Consider the following 21129-nt stretch of genomic DNA (forward strand, 5'->3'; position numbering starts at 1 on the left):
TCTTAAGGCGTTTCAGCCTGCCAGGTGTGGTTCTACCTTTGAACAACTGTTACCGAAAATTTCCCCTATCACCACCCCCATTGTTCATCTGACTAGTGTCCAGTCCCTTAAACATTTCGTCTGTGCAAGTTAACAAAGAAGAAAATGATAAAAATTTGTATAAATCAGAAAGCCCTTGCATAGATACAAGCTCTCTGTCTTACCTGCCTATATGTCACGCGGGGCCCCCTGCTGGTGAGTTTGAACTACTTAGTTCAATTTCTTAACTCATCAATTCCGTTAGCAGCCCAATTGCACAACCCCCTGGGCCACCATTAAAGATCCGCAGCTCGGAAACCCTATATAGGGTCTCTAGAAGTGGCAGTCGACTGGATAGCTGTGGGCTTTGCGCGGAGCACGTGTCTCTAAACCTTCCTGTGATTTGTGCAGACTGCACTCCACGAAATTTGGGTTTGGGCCCTTTAAGAGTACCGCAGCCCTGCCGGTCCTCTGCGTACATTCCCTTTTGGCCACCATTCCCTTTGACCAGGCTCCCAGGGGGCCTTTTCCCTGGAGCTGTGAGCTTGCTTACCAAGTCCGAAGTCGCGGTGAGAACTACACTACCCAGAAACCTGTGCGTCGCCTGGTGGTCCTGGGCCAATGAGAGCCCGCGAGAGGCGTTTCTGTGCCTGGGAAGACGTCGGTGGGGGGGACTTCCGGCATCTTCCTCGCGGCGGACCTGTCGGCCGTTTCTGGCTTGCTCCGCCGGCGCTCACTCTGGTGACAGCAGCGAGTAGGCGAGCGAGCGAGTGTTGCTCCCCCTGCGCAGAGGTGGTCTCGAGGCTAGGCGGGTGGCAGGGCCTGAAATGACCTCGCCCTGTGTCCACGGGGATAGCGTCCGCCCTGCAGCACTCGGCGTTCTCACCCCAGCTCCCGGTGCCCAGTCATTGCGGAGAAGCGTGTGGCGAGGAGTGTGTTCCAGGCAGAGGCCAGTAAGTGCCAAGGGTTGGCGTTGCGACGGAGCCAGGAGCCTTCAGGTCTGCAGGGAGCGGACAGCGTGAGGGCTCGTCACGTCGGCGACAGGTGGAGGTATAGTCATGGAGGGACATCCCCTGACCCGGGACAGTGAAAGGATCGCAAACCCGGTTCGGGGAGAAAAGACCACGGGGGGCGGCCAGTGATATAGGTGGAGGCAGAGACCAGTGGAGAGGGTGTACGTGGTGCTGAAGTCTGAGCTTTGACGGGAGATGGCATCTAACGCTGGGTCGTTTAAAAAGATGAACCAAGAGGGTTGGTTTCCTGTTGCATCAGACGTAGCTGTGAAAGCAGGAGGTCCGCCTTGTCTGGGTCTTTTCTCACTGCTCGGTCTGTTTTCCTCCCCCGAATATCTGGAAGAACTGGAATGGGTGGATTGGAACCAGGAGCCCACTTCAGGGCAACAGGAATTGAGTTTTGTACAAGCTGATTCAAAATCCCTCAGGGTCCAGGCATTCTCTGGGCAACTGAACATGCCACAGTGGACCTGGAGATCTACTTGAGAGGGAAGAATCTTAAGGATTTTATTTCTGTATTTGGTTCCTGTGATGGTGAGAATGGGAAGGGCTGGGACTGGAGGGCAGAAAGAAAAGGTGAATATTCCTGAGACCCCCCAACAGGACACCCCCCTCCCTCCAGGGACTAAATAGCAAGTAGGCTGGATGGGAACATGGACCAGTGTGCATCTGGCAAATATGCGCGCTCCCTGCCATTGAGTTGATTCCAGCGCAGTGAGCCTGTGGGGCAGGGTAGAACTGCCCCTGCAGGCTTCGGAGACGAACTCTATGGGAGTCTAAAGCCTTAGCTTTCTCCTTCGAAGTGGTTAGTAGTTTGCTACTGCTGAGATTGCAGTTAGCAGCTCAGCGCCATCAGGTGGTCAACTAAAAATTTTCAATGTATAACAAGTTAAACTTATATAAACACTAATTGGATGATACAGTAATTTGCTACTAAGTATTTTGGTAACAATGTAAAGCCTTGTACATGGCATTTTCCTTAAAGACTTTATTAACTTAAAATATTAATTACATGGGAGTTTACATTTCAGATAATCAGTCTTGTATTCAACAGTTCAAACTACTTATTAACCACTAGCGCCCCCCCCCCCCATTTGCAGACCCTGCTGACCTCGACTTTGAGTTCTCTATCCTCTTGTCAATTACTGCTTTCCCCTTCACCTAAGTTAATACTTGTCAACCCTTTAGTCTGTTATACCATCTTCCCTCCCTTGGTAACCTTTAAAGTCTCTTCCCTTGATATGAAAGTCTTGGTCTTGGTTTATTTTCTTTATTAATAATCTCATTCATTGTAATCCTTAAAAACTTTAAAAGACAGTAAAACACACCCAAATGAAAACAACAACAAAAAACCCATCACCAAGAACATTTGCAAGTGTTAAACGTGGACAGTAACAGCTCACTTCATAGCACTAACATACACGGATGAATCTGATATAAACTAGAACCCTAAGGCATAGGTAACTTTTTTACTTACAGATGAGGACACTGGGGCACAGGTCTTTGCCCAGGTCACACAGCTGGTAGGGAGCAGCCCTGAAGTCTGAGTCTTTGAGGTGAGATAAGACAACCTAAAATATGCCTCTAAAGATACCCTGAGGCAGTAGTTATAGGATCCCTCACCATGGTCACCTACCACCCTCAGCCTCCCTCTTCTTAAGGCAGCAGAAGCACTTAAGAATCCTTCAGTGTCTTAGGTCTTCACTTGATCCATTCCCTAGCTTGGTTATCTGGTAAGGGGAATGGTGGTATCCTGGGGATCCCTATCCTTTTACTTGCCATTACACCTGGGGAATCTGCAGTTATCAAGAGCCCTGCTTCCTGAAGGTAGCCCGGGGATGTTATGAAAGGGTTACATCTCTGGCCAGCATTAGATGAGGTATGGGCCAGTGTCCCATGTGTATGCAAATGCTTCAGGTGAAGCTGAGCTAGGGTGTCAGCTCAGCCACCTTTATGTCAAGTGGGGCCAGCGAGCAGGGGACAGCAGTCATTCTGAATGGTAGCTTGAGGGGCTGGGGTGGTATTCAGAGTGCTTTGGGAACCGTGGGAAGTTTGGCTCACAGCAGGAAGCTGTCTGCCTGTGGGCTTAATCGTCCTTCTCTGGCTTCACAGTGGAGGAAAGACTGATGGGCAGAAAGAAGGGCTACCAATGAGAAAGCTGCTGCTACAACCCAGGTGAGTGCTGCGGGTGCCTGTGCCAGGGTGGCAGCTGTGGTGGTGGGAGATTGGGTTGATTCCAGGATCTGAGTCCCATCCAGATTTTTCAGATTTGGAGTGTGAGAGAGAAGGGCAGGAATTAGAGGTGAACCATGCACAGTTGAGGTTAGACAATTTAGAAGGTTAACAATGGGAGAGTCCATCGTCTATGGTCTTAGCATGTGTAACGATGAGCGAGTCCATTGAGATGGGGAAATTGGAGGAGGAGTCATTTTCGGAGGTAGTATCAAGGAGTTAAGGTTTGGTCTTGTTGAGTCTGCAGTGCTCCAGAGACATTCCAGGGGAGCTGTCGGTGGGCAGCGTGATATCAAGTCTGGCATCCATAGGAGAAATTTAGGCCAGAGACATGCACAGGCTGTAGCCAAGTGTGCAGTGGGGTGGAGCCAGGAGCAGAGAAATTGAAAGTTGGGTTCAGTTTCAATTTGCCTACCCATGTCAGGGGGCACCATTGAGCAGGGCTAGAGTCCATCTTGGTTTCATTAGCTAAATATTCTTTTTGTTTATTTCACTTTATTTCCCCCCCCAGTTTTATTAGCACATAATCCACATCATACAATTCAATCATGTCAAGAATTGTACAATCATCACCACAATCAATTTCAGAGATTTTCTTTTTTTTAAATTCCCCTCCCATGACTAAATCACCTTTAAAATGAGCGGTGTAATCCATTCAGTCTCAGTGCTCCCTCCCCTTCCCATCTTTGCTGTTTACTCCCCAAATCTGCTCACCCTCCCTGTCTCCACTCCCCCCCGCAAACCTATATCCCCTACAAATCCTTGCATCAGCTACTACCTGTCTGCTTCATAAACTGTCAAACCCGACAGAAACAACGAAGGACCAAAATGAAATGAAGTGGTGAGGACAAAACAATAGCAATGCAAAGGGGACAATAGCACAACAGCTACAAACTCTAGGTGCTGTGTGGAGTAGCACGTGACAAGGCCAGGGAGGTACCTGTGGTGCTTGGGTGTCTCTAGTTGTGAGGAGGATGTGACTTAAAGAGTAACCTGCATGTGAAGATGAGTGTGAACTGATGAACCCAGGGTTCTGATGCCGAGGGCTTCAGAGTTGGCTGCTGTGCGAAGCATATGTGGCTCTTGAGCCGTGCTGAAGGCGTGCCACAGGGATTCTGAAGATTTCCAGCTGCTTTGCATCCGAGAGCCACCTGGAGATGGGATGCTTATGTGATGGCTATCTGCCCACTCGCTGGTTGTTTGGGGCCAGACAAAATGCCCAGTATGATGTGAGGGAAGAGTAGATACCAGTCACCCCAGAGCCTAGTATCTCATCTGAGGTGGGCCTCTAGGGAGGAAAGTGAGCCACGGGTAGGGTATGCGGGAATCCTGGAGAAAGAAGAATGCACTTGTGCTCAGTTGTCGACTTTGTGGCAGGGCCATGTGACCTTGAAGGACGTGTTTTGTACTCCCAAGAGGTTCCTTGAGGAGGCCCAGTGTCTACTGAATGTGGATGTGATGCCTGAAAACTTTGCAGTCATGGCCCTACTCGGTAAGATCAGCACACACCTCAGTTTCCTCAGGGGGGGGGGCACTGTCCCTCCTCCTTCCCCTGTGAGCCTGTGACTGGTTCTTACAAGGAGACCATCACCACTACTACTTTCCTCAGCTCCCTCACAGAGATCCTCTGGGGGCCAGGCTCAGCTGTGCTTTGCCTCCAAGTGCCCTCTGACTGCTCTGAGCCTTGTTGAGAAAGAGTCAGGAGTCCTGCCATCATCTAACAGATTACGCTCCACTTGACCTTTACCTGGCTGTTTGTAGTCTGTCCATTTCCAAGGCATTTCTGTGCCCTGGATTCTGCCCCCTTTCTGTAGCCGACATTTCCTTAGTCTTGCCTATGCTATGAATTAGTCCTAGGTACTGCTTGTGAAACCTACTTGGATTCCTGCTAGACATTCCTGTGGCCTGATTTGTAATCAATCTTCTCTCTCATGAGTAGATTACTTTAGACCAGTACCTCCTGTTGCCCTGGGGACCTCATGGAGAGGACATACCCTGCAGCCACACCAGGTAACTTAGATGGGACTGACCTTTGTGAGTCCAAGCTAGTAGGTATGGCTTCAGTGCTGGAATCAAATGGATCTCGATTCTTGCTCTGTGCACACCAGTGGCCACTTGTTTCCTTTCTCTCCATTCTTAATCCTTTGTAGACTTATTTATACTCTGACCCAAGATCACCCCCGCCCCTGTCCTTGTTTCTGAGCCCTCAGCAGCCCTCTCCAATATTGGCTCACACAATTGTGTCATGAGATGTGCCCATCCACTATCAAGTCTAATTCACAGTGACATTATAGGATGACACGGAACGACTCCCTAGGGTTTCCATGCTGCAATATGTATGGAAGTAAGACTGCAACAGCTTTCTCCCATGAGGAGCTGGTAGCATATGCCAGCTTCTCAGGTAGCGGACCAGCACTTAACCATGACACCACCGGGGCATGCATGAAATGTAGACATATCTGTAAATACTCCTTGAACACTACTAACTCCTTACTTTTAATCTATTTTTCTGAACCTGGGCACACTTCTGCATAGTGTTCACTGTTACCAGCAACCAGAATCCTGCTGAAAGTTTACCCTCCTCTCCTTCCACTCAAACTCCATCCCTGTTTCTTTTACCCCTCCTGAGGCCACCCTCAGCCCTTCAACCTGACTCCAGCTTCATTAATCCAGTAGCCCCCTGGACTGAATCCTGAGTTTCCAGGATTTTGTAATGGGGTTGTCCTCTCCTCCCATAGTTAACATGCGTCTCACCAACATTTCTCTATTTGCAGGCTGTTGGCGTGGAGCGAATGGTACAGAGGCATCTGTGCTGAGTGCTTCTATAGGAGTGCCCCAGGAAAATGCTGCCAAGCAAGCTTCGTCTGAGCAGACAGCCCTCCCTTGTGACATCTGTGGCCCCATCTTGAAAGGCATTTTGGACCTGGCTGAGCACCAGGGAACACACCATGAGCCGAAACCGTATACCTGTGGGGCATGTGAGAGACAGTTCTGGTTCAATGCAGACCTTTACCGCCACTTGAAGCAGTGCAGCATAGAGAATCTCTGTAAAAAGAACGAAGGCAGAGTGCCATTTGTGAAGAACTGCAGAGTTTGTGAAAAATGGCACCTGTCTGAGAAGCCTACTCCTGTGATGAGGAATGGAAGAACTCCCAGGCAAGCTCAGTCAGTCTCCAAGAAAAGGCCACCCCAAACAAGAGGAAGACATGCAGGGGGACACTGAGGATGGGGACGCTTTTCCCTGTGAACAAATGCATCACAAGTGCAGTGAATGTGGGAAAGCATTCACCCGAAAAGATACATTGATTCAGCACAAGAGAATCCACACTGGAGAAAGGCCTTACAGCTGCAGTGAATGTGGGAAAGCGTTCACCCGTAAAGACAGCCTTGTTCAGCACAAGAGAATCCACACTGGAGAAATGCCTTACAGCTGCAGCGAATGTGGGAGATACTTCAGTCATCACTCCAACCTTATGGTACACCAGAGGGTTCACACTGGTGCAAGGCCGTATGAGTGCAGCGAATGTGGAAAAGTCTTCAGGCACAAATCCTCACTTGTTCAGCATGAGAGTACTCACACTGGAGAAAATCCCTATGATTGCAGTGACTGTGGAAAATCCTTCAGCCACAAGTACCTTCTTAGTAAACATCAGAAAATTCACACTGAGATAAGACCTTATGAGTGTATTGAATGTGGGAAACTGTTCAGTCAGAGCTCTGATCTTATGGCACACCAGCGAGTTCACACTGGTGAGAGGCCTTTTGTGTGCAGCGAGTGCGGGAAAGACTTCATCAGAAGTTCCCACCTTGTTCGACACAAAAGAGCCCATACTGGGGAAAGGCCATATGAGTGCAGTGAGTGTGGGAAAACCTACAGCTTAAGTTCGCACCTTATAAGGCATCAGAAGATTCATACTGTAGGAAGGCTGTAGGAGTGGTGGAAATGTGCGCTTACTCTTGTTCAAGACAACAGGACTCACAGGGAGAAGCTCCATGTTTTACCTTTGGGAGGAAGCCAGTGCTCAGATGTTAAACTTCATCTATTGGAATGTACAGTGGTGAGGTACCTTATGTCAGGTACATTGGAGATGTTTAGGAACTGTGTTGTGCTTTGTAACCTGCTCAGGTTCCTTACCAAAGTTGTGTCATGGCCAATATCGGGCTGAAACCATCTTAATTCTCCTCTCTCAGGACCTTAGTTACCCCACTTCAGGGAAGGCAGATCTGTCCCATGTCTAGAGAGAACACAAGAAGCCCAAGTTCAATGAGATCCTTATTGTTTCCTCTCTGGCTGGTATATGTATGGGCAAGACCCTTCTTTGGCCAAGAGGGCCTCAGCCTGGGTTCTGCTAGGGCTTGCAGAGGCTTACTTTCTTGCCCAACACTTATGGCCCCTTCTGAGGCTTGTGATGGATCTTTTCCATTTCCAAGTCATCCAGCCTAGAAACTATTTGCTTCACATTACTCTGGTATGTGCAAAAATAGAGACCTTACTGTGTGCACCTCTAATCCCAGGGATTCTTTCTACTGTCTGGAGTGCTTTAAGAATAGAATTGGGCTTTGTGTATCTCACAAGAGGTGGCAGGATGTCAGAGAACAGTATTCAGTGTCGTTTTGATGTTAATTTCCACTACTTCCAAGAGCTCCTTAGGTAAGAGTGCAGGGCATTGTGGGCCTATTCTTGTCTGGATTTGAGAGTTATTTAGGACCCAGACATCATCTTTAGGCAGAGCCAGGTTTTGGTTTTGTTTTTCCTTTACAATCTCTAGTGTTTAGTTGTAGCATGAATTGGATTTCTTGTTTCCAGAACATCGTTGAGGAATGCTATTCTTCAGGAGTACCTGCAGACAACAATCTGTTACACAGGTCTGGCGATAAGACCTATAACATCCAGAAAGTAAACAATTGGTTCAAAAATACTGGGCAAATAATAGGGATTAGGAAAGGCTGCAGCAAACTAGAGAGCTCTGTCATTTAACAAGCACATTCACAATCATTTCAGCCACTGACTGGCTAGAATGAGGGTACTCGGAGATTTTCAGCTTCTCCAGAGCTATGTCAGAGTAATGGTCAAGGGTCACTGGCAGAACAAAGATACCATTACTTCACTGGACTAGTTCCCTGGTAGTTTTGCTCCACAGGTCAGAACCCTAGGATGGAGAGCTCTGGTAGTCCAGGGAGGTACCTTATTTCCCCAGAGTTCCTGAGGACTCAAGTGGAAATTGCCTTTAGTGTTCACCAGGTCTTTCAGCCACAGGTTTCTATCAGGGTAGGAGCTATGAGATAGGGGTCACCATTTGCACTAACTTCTGGGTTTCGAATAGAAGTAGGGCATTTCAGATTTTATGTGGAGTCCTTTTTTTATACCTTTATTGAAATGTAATCAACATGAAGTAGCCTGCACACATTTAAAATGAAGTAAATGCATTTTGGTACACATATAAACCTGTGAAATCATTACCCTAAACTGTGACAATGAACATACCCATTCTAAATTTACCTGTGTCCCTTCATATTCCTTCTATCATCTCAGTTTCTCAAGGAACTGTTGCTTTGTTGATATAAATGTGCATCATCTTGAATTTTATGTAGGTGGAAGCATGAACTGTTTATTGCTGCCTGCTATCTTTCATGCAACATGATTATCTTGGAGTTCATTTATGCGGTGATGAGGTCTCTCTTCCTCAATTCAGGCAGAACTCAGATGTGGGCTCCATTTTAGGTAACTCCAATAAAGTGAATGACAAAGTGAGTTACTTCTTTTTTGCTTTCCTAGTCCATGTAAAAGTTATGTTTAGGTGCGTAATTGTATTAAGAAAAAGCCTAAGATTGTGAAAATTACCAAAATGTGATAGATGTGAAGTGTTGCCAAAATGGCACTGATAGGCTTGCCACAAACCTTCAATTAAAAAAAAAAATGCAGTCTGATGGTGCCCGGCTATCAAAAGAGATAGTGTCTGGGGTCTTAAAGGCTTGAAGGTAAACAAGTGGCTATCTAGCTCAGAAGCAACAAAGCCCACATGGAAGAAGCACACCAGCATGTGTCAAGGGATCACAAGGTGTCAAGGGATCAGGCATCATCAGAACAAAAATCTTACCATAGTGAATGAGCGGGGGAGTGTGGAATGGAGACCCAAAGCCCATTTGCCGGCCACTGGAGATCCCCTTGCAGAGGGGTCTAGGAGAGGAGAGGAGAGGAGTCAGTCAGGGTGTGATGTAGCACTGATGAAGAATACAGCTTTCCTCCAGTTCCTAAATGCTTCCTCCCCCCAACTATCATGATCCGAATTCTACCTTGCAAATCTGGATAGAGCAGAGAATGTACACTGGTGCAGATAGGAGCTAGAGGCACAGGGAATCCAGGGCGGATGATACCTCCAGGACCAGGGGTGTGAGTGGCGATACTGGGAGGGTAGAGGGAGAGGAGGTTGGAAAGAGGGAACTGATTACAGGGAACTGCAATGTGACCTCCCTGGGGGATGGACAACAAGGGGTGAAGGGAGACGTCGGACAGAGCAAGATATGACAAAATAATTTATAAATTATCAAGGGCTCATGAGGGAGGGGAGAGCGGGGAGGGAGGGGAAAAACAGAGGACCCGATACAAAGGGCTTAAGTGGAGAGCAAATGCTTTGAAAATGATGGCAAATAATGTACAGATGTGCTTTACACAATTGATATATGTATGGATTGTGATAAGAGTTGTATGAGTCCCTAATAAAATCTTAAAAAAAATTACAGTTAAGGTGAAGTGCAATAAAGCAATGTATAATAAAAGCTCGCCTTTATAAGGAGCCTTTGTGGTACCATAGTTAAGCCCTAACTTGCTATCAGGAAGGTTGGCAATTTGAACCCATTGAGCTGCTCTTCAGGAGCAAGACCTGGCGATTACTGAAAATATTACAGCCAGGAAAACCCGTTTGGGTGTGCCACTGTCACAGGGCATGGTCGAGTCAGAAATATACTTGATGACCTCTTCAGAACCACCACAAAACATTTCTGTTGTATCGACCATTCAATGTGGATCAAATCTGCATTCAGTAGGCCTGTAACAAAGGTGAAGCCATTGACTTAGCGTCTAGTTTGTAACAAAGGTAAATCCACTGATTTAGTGTCTAGCTCTCTGAGGATGAGTTTTTTGGCCATGCCAGGGTGGAAGGCCCAGGAAAGTGGACATACTTCCAAATGCCCTGGTTGATTACTTGTAGATTAGTGACACCTCAGAAACACAATGCTTCTGTTGCAGCTTTGTGTGGTGGTCGGGTCGACGTTGCCACAAGTATGTTGCTATTGCTTCAGGACCACCTCAGAACTTGCAATTTCCACCTGCTCTTAAATCGGTCTCCTTTCCACACATCTTTTCACTGCTACACTTGTCCCTCCCCTGGCATAAATTTCCACACTGTTCTGCCCTACCGATCCACGTAGCACCTTCTGGCCTGCTCTGAATTCAAACTACTGCTGATGATCTGATGCCCCAAAACCCAGTGGCTCACCAGCTGTGCGGCTGCCAGCAAGCCAAGGCCTATTAATGATCCATCGAGACCTATTAATGATGCCCTACAGCTGCCCCGCTGAACCGTGTTCCAGCCTCCTCCGTACACTAGCCTGGGCAGCACTTTCATTCTCCCGGCTGGGGAAGGAGCTTTCACTTTGCGCACTTGATTTGGTTAAACTCGGCCCTCCTCCCTAGGTGTAGTGATAGTCCATGAATTAATTACGTGTAGCTGAGTTGTCACAAACCCTATTAGATGGCTATCCTTTTGGGGTGCACTTTATCATTAGTAATGGGCAGTACATACATTATAACGTAGTTTGCTGATACCTGTTCACACCAATGCTCAATTTACAAATTGACCGTATTCATAAATAACTAGAAAAAAGGTATTTGATTTACATTGACCCGACAGATGATGGTGTCACTCATTGAACAGAACCTTGTAAGTTGGGGATTACCTCTGTTAGTTTCCATGACCCCTTGGCGTTCCCAAGAGTCCTCTCCTCCCTTGGTTCCTACTGCAACCAGTTGCCCTGATCTTTGAGTTCCCCACAGCTGCTTCACTTAGGCTGTTTCCATAGTCACTCTTCTTGACAGCCTGCTCTTTAGTTTGGAAAGGACTGGTGGTCACTTACCTTGACAAAATGCCCTCATACACCACCCTCAGGCCCTATTAAAGGCTGACCCCCAGGGCCATCCATGTTTTCTCCACCGTGGCTCTGTTTGCTGAGCACCCCCAGGACCCATGATACTTATTTCCATTATCTCCTGGCTAAAGTGACTTTCCATTTGATATAGTAAACATAACCTGGGTTGTGGTAAAAAGGAGCCCTGGTGTCACAGTGGTTAAAGTACTCAGCTGCTAACGGAAAGGTTCAGGTTGAATCCACCAGAACTCCGGGAGGTTTGCCAGTGCCAAGTGGAACAGGAGCCAGGGAGGGACCAGCCTCTACATGGAGGTGTTGTTGCTAAGAATCACTGAGCCGGTGGGAGGCTCATCTCACTCCAAGCTTAACTTTGACCTTGTGGATTTGACATTCTGACCAAGGTGTGAGGCCTTATGCTTCCATGGTATCTCTGGGCCCCCGCCCTTCTACTCCACAAATAAGGTGATCCCCAATGACAGAATGGCTAGATTTAATGAGCACATCTGGATACCAGGCAGGTCTTCGCAGTGGGGCAACGAATTTCCCATTTTTGCTGTTACCTGAGGGTTGCCCCTAGCTTTCTCCAGGCCATCAATCCCAGTGGCACGTGGCCACAACCACCTCCATCTTTAAAGCCAGAAATGATTCTAGTTTCTCCCAAATTATTTCCTGTCTACCCAGCACAAAGTGAGCCTGTTAGCTACTGCTGCTAAAGTTGAAATATAAGTGGGCAGCTATGAAGGACAGGAATGTAGTCTCAGTTTGAAGGCCAAAGTCCAAATTTGGTGTGTGGTTTCAAGGGGAAATTCTTTCTTGCCAGAAATCTGAGGAAAGCCCAGCCCATACAACTGACCAACACTCTTTGAGCTTGACCCTCCAAGATCCTGGCACTTCCCTGGGAATTCAACAAGAAAGTCTCAGCAGTTTCACAATACTGCACCTCATCTTCCAGGAAATGCTACAGTCCAAGGGTAGGTCCTTGCGAACCCATGTATTTTTCCAGATCTCCCAAACAAAACTCACTGCCATCAAGTTGATGCTGACTCATAGCGATCCTATAGGAGAGGGCAGAACTGCCCCTGTGAATTTCTCAGATTAACTCTTTATGCGAGTAGAAAGCCCCATCTTTCTTCTGAGGAGCGGCTGGTGGGTTTAAACTACTGACCTTTTGGTTAATAGCCCAACTTGTACCAGTGTGCCACCAGGGATCCCAGAGCTACAAAATAAAATGGGAAGTATAGTTGGTCCCTGCCTTATGATAGGGTTCTGTTCTGATGTCTGTTAAGTAGGTTCTGATGTAACTTGAACATCTACTTTAAAATTTTCATTATTATTGCCTTTTATTATCAGTATCTCTTGCTTTTTTCTTTTAAATGGGGGAGAGCGTGAACGCAGTCCCCCACTACCACAAATTATGCAGTCGAGTTTCCCACATTTGGGGAAGTCACAGGGGTCAGCCCATCTGGAGTGCAATGGATAAGCCTCACCCTGGGAAAACCACTTTCTGATCATGGTATCCCCTGCAAGGTAAGTATTTATTACATACATTATATATATATAATATATACATATTATATATATATGCTTTGTCTTTGGTGTTGACAGCAAATGACGTGCCCGAACATTATGTAATAGACATTACTAGTGAAAAAGAGGAATGTTCTCAACAAAATGGACTGACACAGAGGCTGCATCAATGGGCTCAAAAACCTATTTGTGAGGATGGTGCAGGGCCTGGCAGTGTTTTGTTCCGTTGTACATTGGGTTGCTCTAAGTCAGAACGGACTCAATGGCACCTAACAATAAGATGTTAACCATCTTATTTGTTACTTGACTACATCTTTGAGTGGAGACATTTTAATCCTCAATACCTGTAATTTAATTAAAAAACAACTGAAAACTGTATCCAGAGCCCATTCACCACAAGCCATGACAGAAATTTCCACACCTGTCCTGCCCCCACATTCTGAAAACTGCCTCATGACAATTAATGGGGCTCCTCATCATTATGGACTCTCCTATGACGAGCAAGATGGCCTTTCGGGCCAAATAATTTCTCACAGTGGCTACATTCAGAAAGTCTTTTCTCTCGATGAGTTACTTGATGTTTCCTAAGGTAATCCTTCTGGCTAAAGGACTTCCCACACTTGCAAACAAACACTTTCTCTCCAACGTGGATCCTTCGATGCCGACTGAGGTTTGAGCTGAAGCAAAAGGTTTTTCCACATTCTTGGCATTGGTGGGGTTTCTCTCCAGTGTGGATTTTTTGGTGCTGGCTCAGTCTTACCCTGAGGCGGAAGGCCTTCCCACCTGCGTGAACTCGTATGTGTTGCATTAAGGAGAACTTGTAGCAAAAGGTTTTCTTGCATTCTTTGCACTTAAAGGGAGTTTCTCCGCCGTGGGTCCTCTGATGCCCCACGAAAGCACATTGTTGGGCAAAGACCTTTCCGCATTTGCTGCACCCACACGGCTTCTTGTCCTCACTAATTCTCTTGCGTTGAAATAAAGAAGAGCTCTCACAGAACGCTTTGCCATATGCGTTGCACAAAAAGCGTTTTCCCCCAGTGTGGGTCCCGTAGTGCTTGATAAGATTGGAGTCCTGGGCAAAGTGCTTCCCAACTCAGTACACGCACAGGGCTTCTCTCTGGTGTGAATTCGCTGGTGCTGTGTGAGGTATGAGCTGCGGTAGAAGGCTTTCCCATACTCGACACACTTGTATTGCTTCTCCCCCATGTGAATCATCAGGTGTTGGGCAAAGTCTGCTCGCTCATGAAAGGCTTTTCCACACTCACTGCATTCATAGGGCTTCACTCCAGGATGAATCTGCTGATGCTTAACAAGGAGGCAATTTCTGCTGAATGCGCTTCCACATTGCTGGCATTCATAGAGACACTTCCCTGAATAAAACAAGGTGTCTTTACTTGGTCCTTCTGAGTCCCACTCACAACAAGTATCTCCCAGAGAGATGCGTGCCTATGAGTGTCTTGAGTATAGACCACAGTGTGTCCCCAAAGTGTTTCATTCAGGCCTCATCTCTCCACGGCGGACCTTATCCACAAATGCCTTTCCTGCTTTCCTGTTGGTGCTTTCTGTTTGCTGGTTTGAACCAACCGGCAGGCCCTTGGAACTCCCTGAATGGGGCTCCCTCAGCCACAGCCAGCTGACAAGGCTGTGAGGTCTCATGTGTTTTATCACCTAGAAGGGATTATGATACACAAGTAGACCCATTAGTGATGTCAACAGAAGAACCAAAAAAAAAAAAAAAAAGATGAGACAGGTGCCTCTGAAATGTACAGCATTTTGTTATCAATGGTTTTGACTTAAAGCCCTTAATTTAGAGGCTGGGCCAGGAACAAAGGGTTTGGAGTAGAGAAACCACCTCAGAGATAAGAGTGGGAATGCATGGGCAGAGTAATGGCAACAAGGCAGTAGGGTAGTGTGTACCCTAAGGCTGGAGAGAGGCAAAGATCAAGCTAGGGAGTGTCTCATGGCACACTGAAAGGACAACCAAGGCTAGCTGACAGGCGAGATGAGAAAGAAAAAACAGGGAGGAAAGCTGCTCAGAGGAGGTGAACTATGAGCCGTGATGAAGGAGTGGATAGAAAGCGGGTTTCATGTGTTGACTGAGTCCCGATATTTTGAAGTTTATTGCTGTAGCAGCCAGCGATGAGTCAGGACTGACTTGATGGCAGTAGGTGTGGCTTGGTTCTGGGACATATTGCATGTTTATGCAAATGACACATGCCTTCTATGCTTGTCTGCCAATTGCTACCTCCTCTGAGGTCTTTGTGTAAGCACCCCTACAACAGTTGTTCTTTTTTTTTTAATGTATTGCCATATGAAAATTCAGTACAGTATGCTTCGGAAAATACTCTGCAAGGAGGAAGTGGTGGTCAAACAAATGTAGAATGTGCCCATTATCTGCCCGATGATATGGTCCAGTGGCCCTGAGTGGTACAAATGGGAAAATCCTTGGTCACTAACTGAAAGGTTAGAGGTTCAAAAGAAAGGCCTGGAGATCCAATTCTAGAAAAAACAGACATTGGGTAGTACCGATGAAGAACACAGCTTTCCCCCAGATCCTGGATGCTTCCTCCCCCCAACTACCATGATCCGAATTCTACCTTGCAGGCCTGGATAGGACAGAGGCTGTACACTGGTACATATGAGGGCTGGAGGTACAGGGAATCCAGGGTAGATGATACCTTCAGGACCAAGGGTGTGAGGGACGATGCTGGGAGAGTGGAGGGTGAGTGGGTTGGAAAGGGGGAACTGATTACAAGGATCCACATGTGACCTCTTCCCTGGGAGAGGGACAGCAGAGAAGGGGGGAAGGGAGACTCCAGATAGGGCAAGATATGACAAAATAACGAGGTATAAATTACCAAGGGCACCTGAGGGAGGGGGGAGCGGGGAGGGAGGGGAAAAAAAAAGAGGACCTGATGCAAGGGGCTTAAGTGGAGAGCAAGTGCCTTGAGAATGATTGGGGCAGGGAATCTATGGATGTGCTTTATACAATTGATGTATGTATATGTATGGATGGTGATAAGAGTTGTATGAGTCCCTAATAAATGTAAAAAAAGAAAAGAGGAGAAAAAAATGATTAGGGCAAAGACTGTACAGATGTGCTTTATACAATTGATGTATGTATATGTATGAACTGTGATAAGAATTGTATGAGCCCCTAATAAATTGTTAAAATTTAAAAAAAAAAAAGAAAAAACAGACATTGAAAACCCTATGGAATCTTTCTGGAGTCATGGAGGTTGGGTGAACTGCTGAAACTACTACCCTAACATAATTTTACTATCTTAAATCAAAAAATACCCATCAAGTCTTCTTAAAACCAAACAATCATCTAACTTAATGAATAAAAGTTGTCAGCCTTGAGCACTGTGCTCTACTGAGAACCATTTATATAGGATCAAACCGACAACAGCAAATGGAAAGATGAGATAGGACCCTTAGGCAGTGCGTTTGTTAACAGAGGAGAAACAACTCAGAAAAGGAGGACAAATGGTTGGACAGATTGAAGAATGCACTACATCATTACACAAGTAACATGTGCCTGCTATGGTTTTTTGAAAATAGCAAATTCCATGGGTTAATTTCTTATGAATGCATGTAACTTAAATGGGTGTGTTACATGCCAAAATATGGCCATCAAGGGCACTGAATTGCACATGTAGAAATTAGTGTATGTTCACTGTGGCTATTCTAAACAATAACAAAGAGTTGAAAAAGGGGAGCCCCATGGACCACAGCTTTATCCTAACATAGCTGAGGCCACTGTGCAGTACAATTAGCTTACAAGCAAGTGAGGGAAGATACCAGTCAAGAACGCAGGGTCCTAAGGTTGGTGAAGGGCAAAGCTAGATTTTAAGACCAAGCAGCTAGTGACCAGAGGCTGACTAATTTATCACAACAGGCTCTCCCCTCAGTGCCAGTGTACTACATATCAAAGGAAGACATATGGACCGTGTCACAGAGCCCCATGGCCACCCAGGACCCAAGGGTAAAAACAAGTATCTCATGGAATTCCAAAGGTAGTGGTCCCCTCAAGCTTGAGGCTGCTATGACCCCGACCCCACCTGGCTGGTACATGGTGGCTCACCTGCCCAAGTGCTTTCAGCAAGACCCCTCTCTGTAGTCCATAGCTCATGCCCACATTCTAGTTGGCAGATCAGCTCTGGTTTGGGAAGAGTTGTCCCTGTTCATGGAAAATTTAGTAACATTTCAAAGGACTTGGCTCAGTCCCATGTGGTTCTTTGAGACAAGGATTTGACAGGACTTTGCATGGAATAAAGGTGACGTCTTATCCAGAGAAGCCAGGAGTCCTCAGGTCTCCAGCATCACTTCCTGGTACAGGCTCCTCTGGGCCAGAGCCAGCTGCTCCCATTCCTTCTGAGTGAAGGTCACAGACACATCCTTGAAGGTTACAGATACCTGGGAAGTGAAGGAGAAGCTGCGCCATTCACCTTGGGCCAGTCTAATTGCTTGGTCGATGGTGACAGGCCAGAGCGACCCAGGTCTAAGAACCCAGCCTATCCTAAGGGCTAGGCAATGAGCTGGCTTCTAGCAGGACGGCGAATGCTGCCTTTGGTCACACCACTGATGAATGATAAAACCATTCAGAAGACTGTGAGTTGAGAAGGACAGACAGTAAGGGTTTGGGGATTGAAGAACAGAAAAAGTGGTGACCAGCAACAACCTCTGCAGGGGAAGCTGGGGCCTCCCAGGTACACAGTGTGCTGTGAGCTTTGCCTATCGGGCAAAACCACCTGTGACCCGAGCTCTGTGCAAACTTACTGGGTTTGCACCAGCCTCCTGAATCCTACCCTCGCCAGTATGTGGCCAAGGGAAGAACTTCAGCTCTTCATGTCTCTTACTCCTACACAGATTCAACAATTGTTGCCATCTCTCCAGGTCCAACGTTCCCTTTCATTCATTCTTCAAGCATGCACACTCAACTCGCACACTCAACTCGGCAGGTGCTGTTCTTGGCCTGGGGACACAGTGACAAGGGGGAAGCCATTTCTAGGGTGGAGACAGATTCCCCCCAAAGGAGCTAAATACATGAATAACATGATGGCAAATTAGCCAATGAGTTCTGAAGACAACAAAGTTGTTAGGCCAGCAAGACTGGAGACAATACAAGTAGGAACTGGGGATGGCTTTTCCGAGCAGAGGACACTGGAGAGAACCTAGAATGAAGTGAGAAATAGCACCACTTCTACAATTAAAAAAACAAGTTCACTGCCATCCAGTCAATACTATCTCACAACGACCTTACAGGACAGGGTAAAACTGCCCCCATGAGTTTCTTAGATCATAACCCTGATGAGCATCTCCTATGATAACTGAACAAATACAGAAAGACAAGCTTCGAGGAGCTCAAACATCCCTGAGTGGCACAGAAAGCACGATGGTTAAGCACAATGCTGGTAACCAAGATTGGTGGTTTGAAGTTTGAACCCACCAGTCATTCTGCAAGAGAAAAGACCTAGCAATCTGTTCCTGTACAGAGTATAGCCTAGAACACCTTATGGGGCAGCTCTGCTCTGCACACATGGGATCATCCTATGCATTAACTTGACAGCACAATGTCAGATTACAGAACCAATGATCTCTTTCCATCAGACTGTTGCTATTAGTGGCCATGGAATGATTCCGCTCATGGTGATCCCACGGGTTAGAGAGTAGAACTGTTCTACAGTCTTACAGATGTCACCTTTCAGAAGCAGATCTTCAGGACATTCTTCCAGGGCAACTCTGGGTGGGTTTTAACCATCAATTCCATTAGTTGGATGCTTTAACTGTTAGCACCAGTCAGGATCTCCTGCCACTGACGACTCCGGAGGGTGTAGTTCCACTGTGATTCACACAGGTTGCCGTGAGTTGGAATCCACTCATTGGAAACGGGTTTGGGTGTGCTCAGAGGCTAGTCAAAGTTGACAGTATGACATGGGGAACAGTGACCTTGGGTTTAGTAGTTGTCTCCAAACCACCACACTTTTGATGCTATCATTACTGAATGTTTTAACAGACACTTACATTTCTGATGTAGGTAGATGTCTTATGACAGAAAAACAGATTAAAATGTTCTAAGTGGCAAATTTGCCTTAGTAGATAGCAATTGCAGGATGAACTCTGTGAAGCTCTTAGCGTCCACTCTCTGCCCAGCAGATTAGGGGCCAGATAAACCTGGGGAGTGCAGTCTCTGTAATGTGAACATCAAAGATTAGCACAGCACCCTTTCCTGACAGCATCCAGCCTATGGGACCTGTTGGGTAAAGGGGACAGAGCACACGTGTCCTCACTGTTGTTGGGTGCTATTGAGCCAATTCATAGTCACCTAGTATGACAGAGAAGAAGTGCCCCCTGGGGAATTTTCTAGACCATAATCTTTATGGAAAGAATCATAGGGGAGCAGTGTTTAAACAGTAACCTGCTATCAGACGGGTAAGGTTGGCAGTTGGACCCACTAGTTTCTCTGTGGGAGAGAAAACCTGGAAACATGCTCATGGTAAAGATTTGCCAGGAAAGCTTTCCTACTGTCTTACAGGCTTGCTGAGGCAGAGTCGACCAAATGGCACCCAACAATCTTCATGGAAACGTACCGCCAGCCACCAATTCTCCAGTTAGTAAGAAAGTACTTAACCTTTGTCCCCCACCCGGACTCCATTCTCCTTCAACAAGGTGAAGGGATTGTTAATGTTCCCATTTTCGACAAGAAGTGGCGGGCCATGTGGGAAGAGCACAATTCCAGAAGGAGCCGGGCTCCTCCTCCAAGCTGCTGCATCCAATGGAAGGAGGGCGCGGCTCCTGGTCACGCGTCCACATAGCGTCCTGTTGGCTGCCAGAAACGGAACGTCCTCTCCCACATGGCCCCTGCCCTGGAGCGCCGACGCTGAGCCCCGGGCGACCACTCCCGCACCCCGAGACGCCCACACTCCGCGGCCGGGAAATACCCCGCGGGAACCAGCATCCCCAAGTCGGCACGCCGGGACGCAGCGAGGGAGCCTGGGAAGTCTCTACTCACCTTGGCCGAGTTCCTCCGCGCCTGTGACGGAGCGGCCGTGCGAGGAGGGCGAGTCCAGGGCGCAGGTGGACTCTGCCGTCCGGCTCACACCGGCGCCACACTGTCTGTCCTTCCTTACCTGTCGCCAGATGCGGCTGCCACAACCTCATCATAGCCACAAAAAGGCGTGGAAGAACCTGTACGGGCACCGGAAGTCCCGCCCCGGACGTCGGCTTGCACTCGCGGCTCTCATTGGCTTATTGCCTATGTTGACGCCTGCGTAGGAGGACTCCACGCGCACAGCCCTCTGGGTAAAGGTTTAGGCTCTGCTTCCGGTTGCTGGCTTCTTGCTAGTCTCCCTGCGTTAGAGCTGACGGGCGCTGGGAAACAGGTTCGCTCCTTCTTAAAGGGAAGACTCCCAGATGTCAGGGGCTGCAGTCGGCCCTGATTGTCAAAGGTACTGCGTGTCCTGGAGTCATTCGGATCGATAGCTCTGTAGCGGAGAGCAGACCTGCCCCTTGGTTTCCGGGGTATACATCTTTACCAGAGCGTGCTACCACATTTTCCTCTGAGTGCCTTGTGGGCTCTCACGCCGGACCTTTGATTTGTAGCCGAGCGCTTAACCACGGCACCCCAGGGCTCCTTCCATTTTTGGGGGGTCCTCCTATTTCAGACTCCATGAAGGTCCCACAATGGGATTTACCTGGGCACACTGTATCCTGCCACTGAATCATCAAAAAGGAACGCTGATGGTGACAGGTTTGAAGGTTAGGGATAAAGGGGTTATCTCCACCAAATGTCTGTGCTAAATGAAAATTAACTGGTCATGTCACAATAAATGGGTTTGAAAGAAATCAGGCACACAGGGGAAACCTATTGGGGAAGATCCAAAGTTGGGCATGCACAGACTAAAGTCACCTGAGTGCACACGGGAAGCTAGCAACACATGTTGTACATGCAACTAAACTCAGCCACTGACAACAACCAATACCCTCCACAGCGGGGTAAAAAGCAGAGATAGAAGGCAGGCACTCTCGGTACTGGGAGCACCTCTTCTGGTTTCTCTGCCTCCCCTTTCTGACCATTTTCCGTGTGGTTTTTTGCGCTCCCTAGAAGCAGCCATTTCAGTGTCACATGCTTTCCAGGGATAGTGTTAACGACTGTAGTGATCTAACACTATGAAGAACTCCATTTTGTTTC

The 21129-nt window shown here is 47.4% G+C and overlaps 1 protein-coding gene, 1 long non-coding RNA gene, 1 other non-coding gene and 1 pseudogene across 3 annotated transcripts; 1 reads left to right on the forward strand and 3 right to left on the reverse strand.

Annotated features, from left to right (window-relative positions):
- Positions 1-574: 574 nt before the first annotated feature.
- ZNF134 (zinc finger protein 134) lies at positions 575-12610 on the forward strand. The gene is given in 7 exon segments (XM_075537767.1): positions 575-1068; positions 3144-3206; positions 4641-4755; positions 5203-5273; positions 6038-6385; positions 6388-6476; positions 6479-12610. Coding segments are annotated over 4 exon segments (1185 nt in total). The 5' UTR covers positions 575-1068; positions 3144-3206; positions 4641-4755; positions 5203-5242; the 3' UTR covers positions 7196-12610.
- LOC142432508 (uncharacterized) lies at positions 4010-20141 on the reverse strand. Its single transcript, XR_012780901.1, has 4 exons — positions 19951-20141; positions 9362-9441; positions 7399-7498; positions 4010-6308 (listed from the first exon to the last, which is right to left on the reverse strand). It is a non-coding gene; the product is annotated as an uncharacterized LOC142432508 (long non-coding RNA).
- On the reverse strand, positions 12315-17070 carry LOC142432512 (uncharacterized; annotated as a pseudogene).
- Positions 12783-12943, reverse strand: LOC142432974 (U1 spliceosomal RNA). Its single transcript, XR_012781046.1, has one exon. It is a non-coding gene; the product is annotated as a U1 spliceosomal RNA (small nuclear RNA).
- Positions 20142-21129: the final 988 nt, after the last annotated feature.

This window comes from Tenrec ecaudatus, chromosome 18 (assembly GCF_050624435.1).
Source record: "Tenrec ecaudatus isolate mTenEca1 chromosome 18, mTenEca1.hap1, whole genome shotgun sequence".
In the NCBI taxonomy this organism is placed as follows: Eukaryota; Metazoa; Chordata; class Mammalia; order Afrosoricida; family Tenrecidae; genus Tenrec; species Tenrec ecaudatus.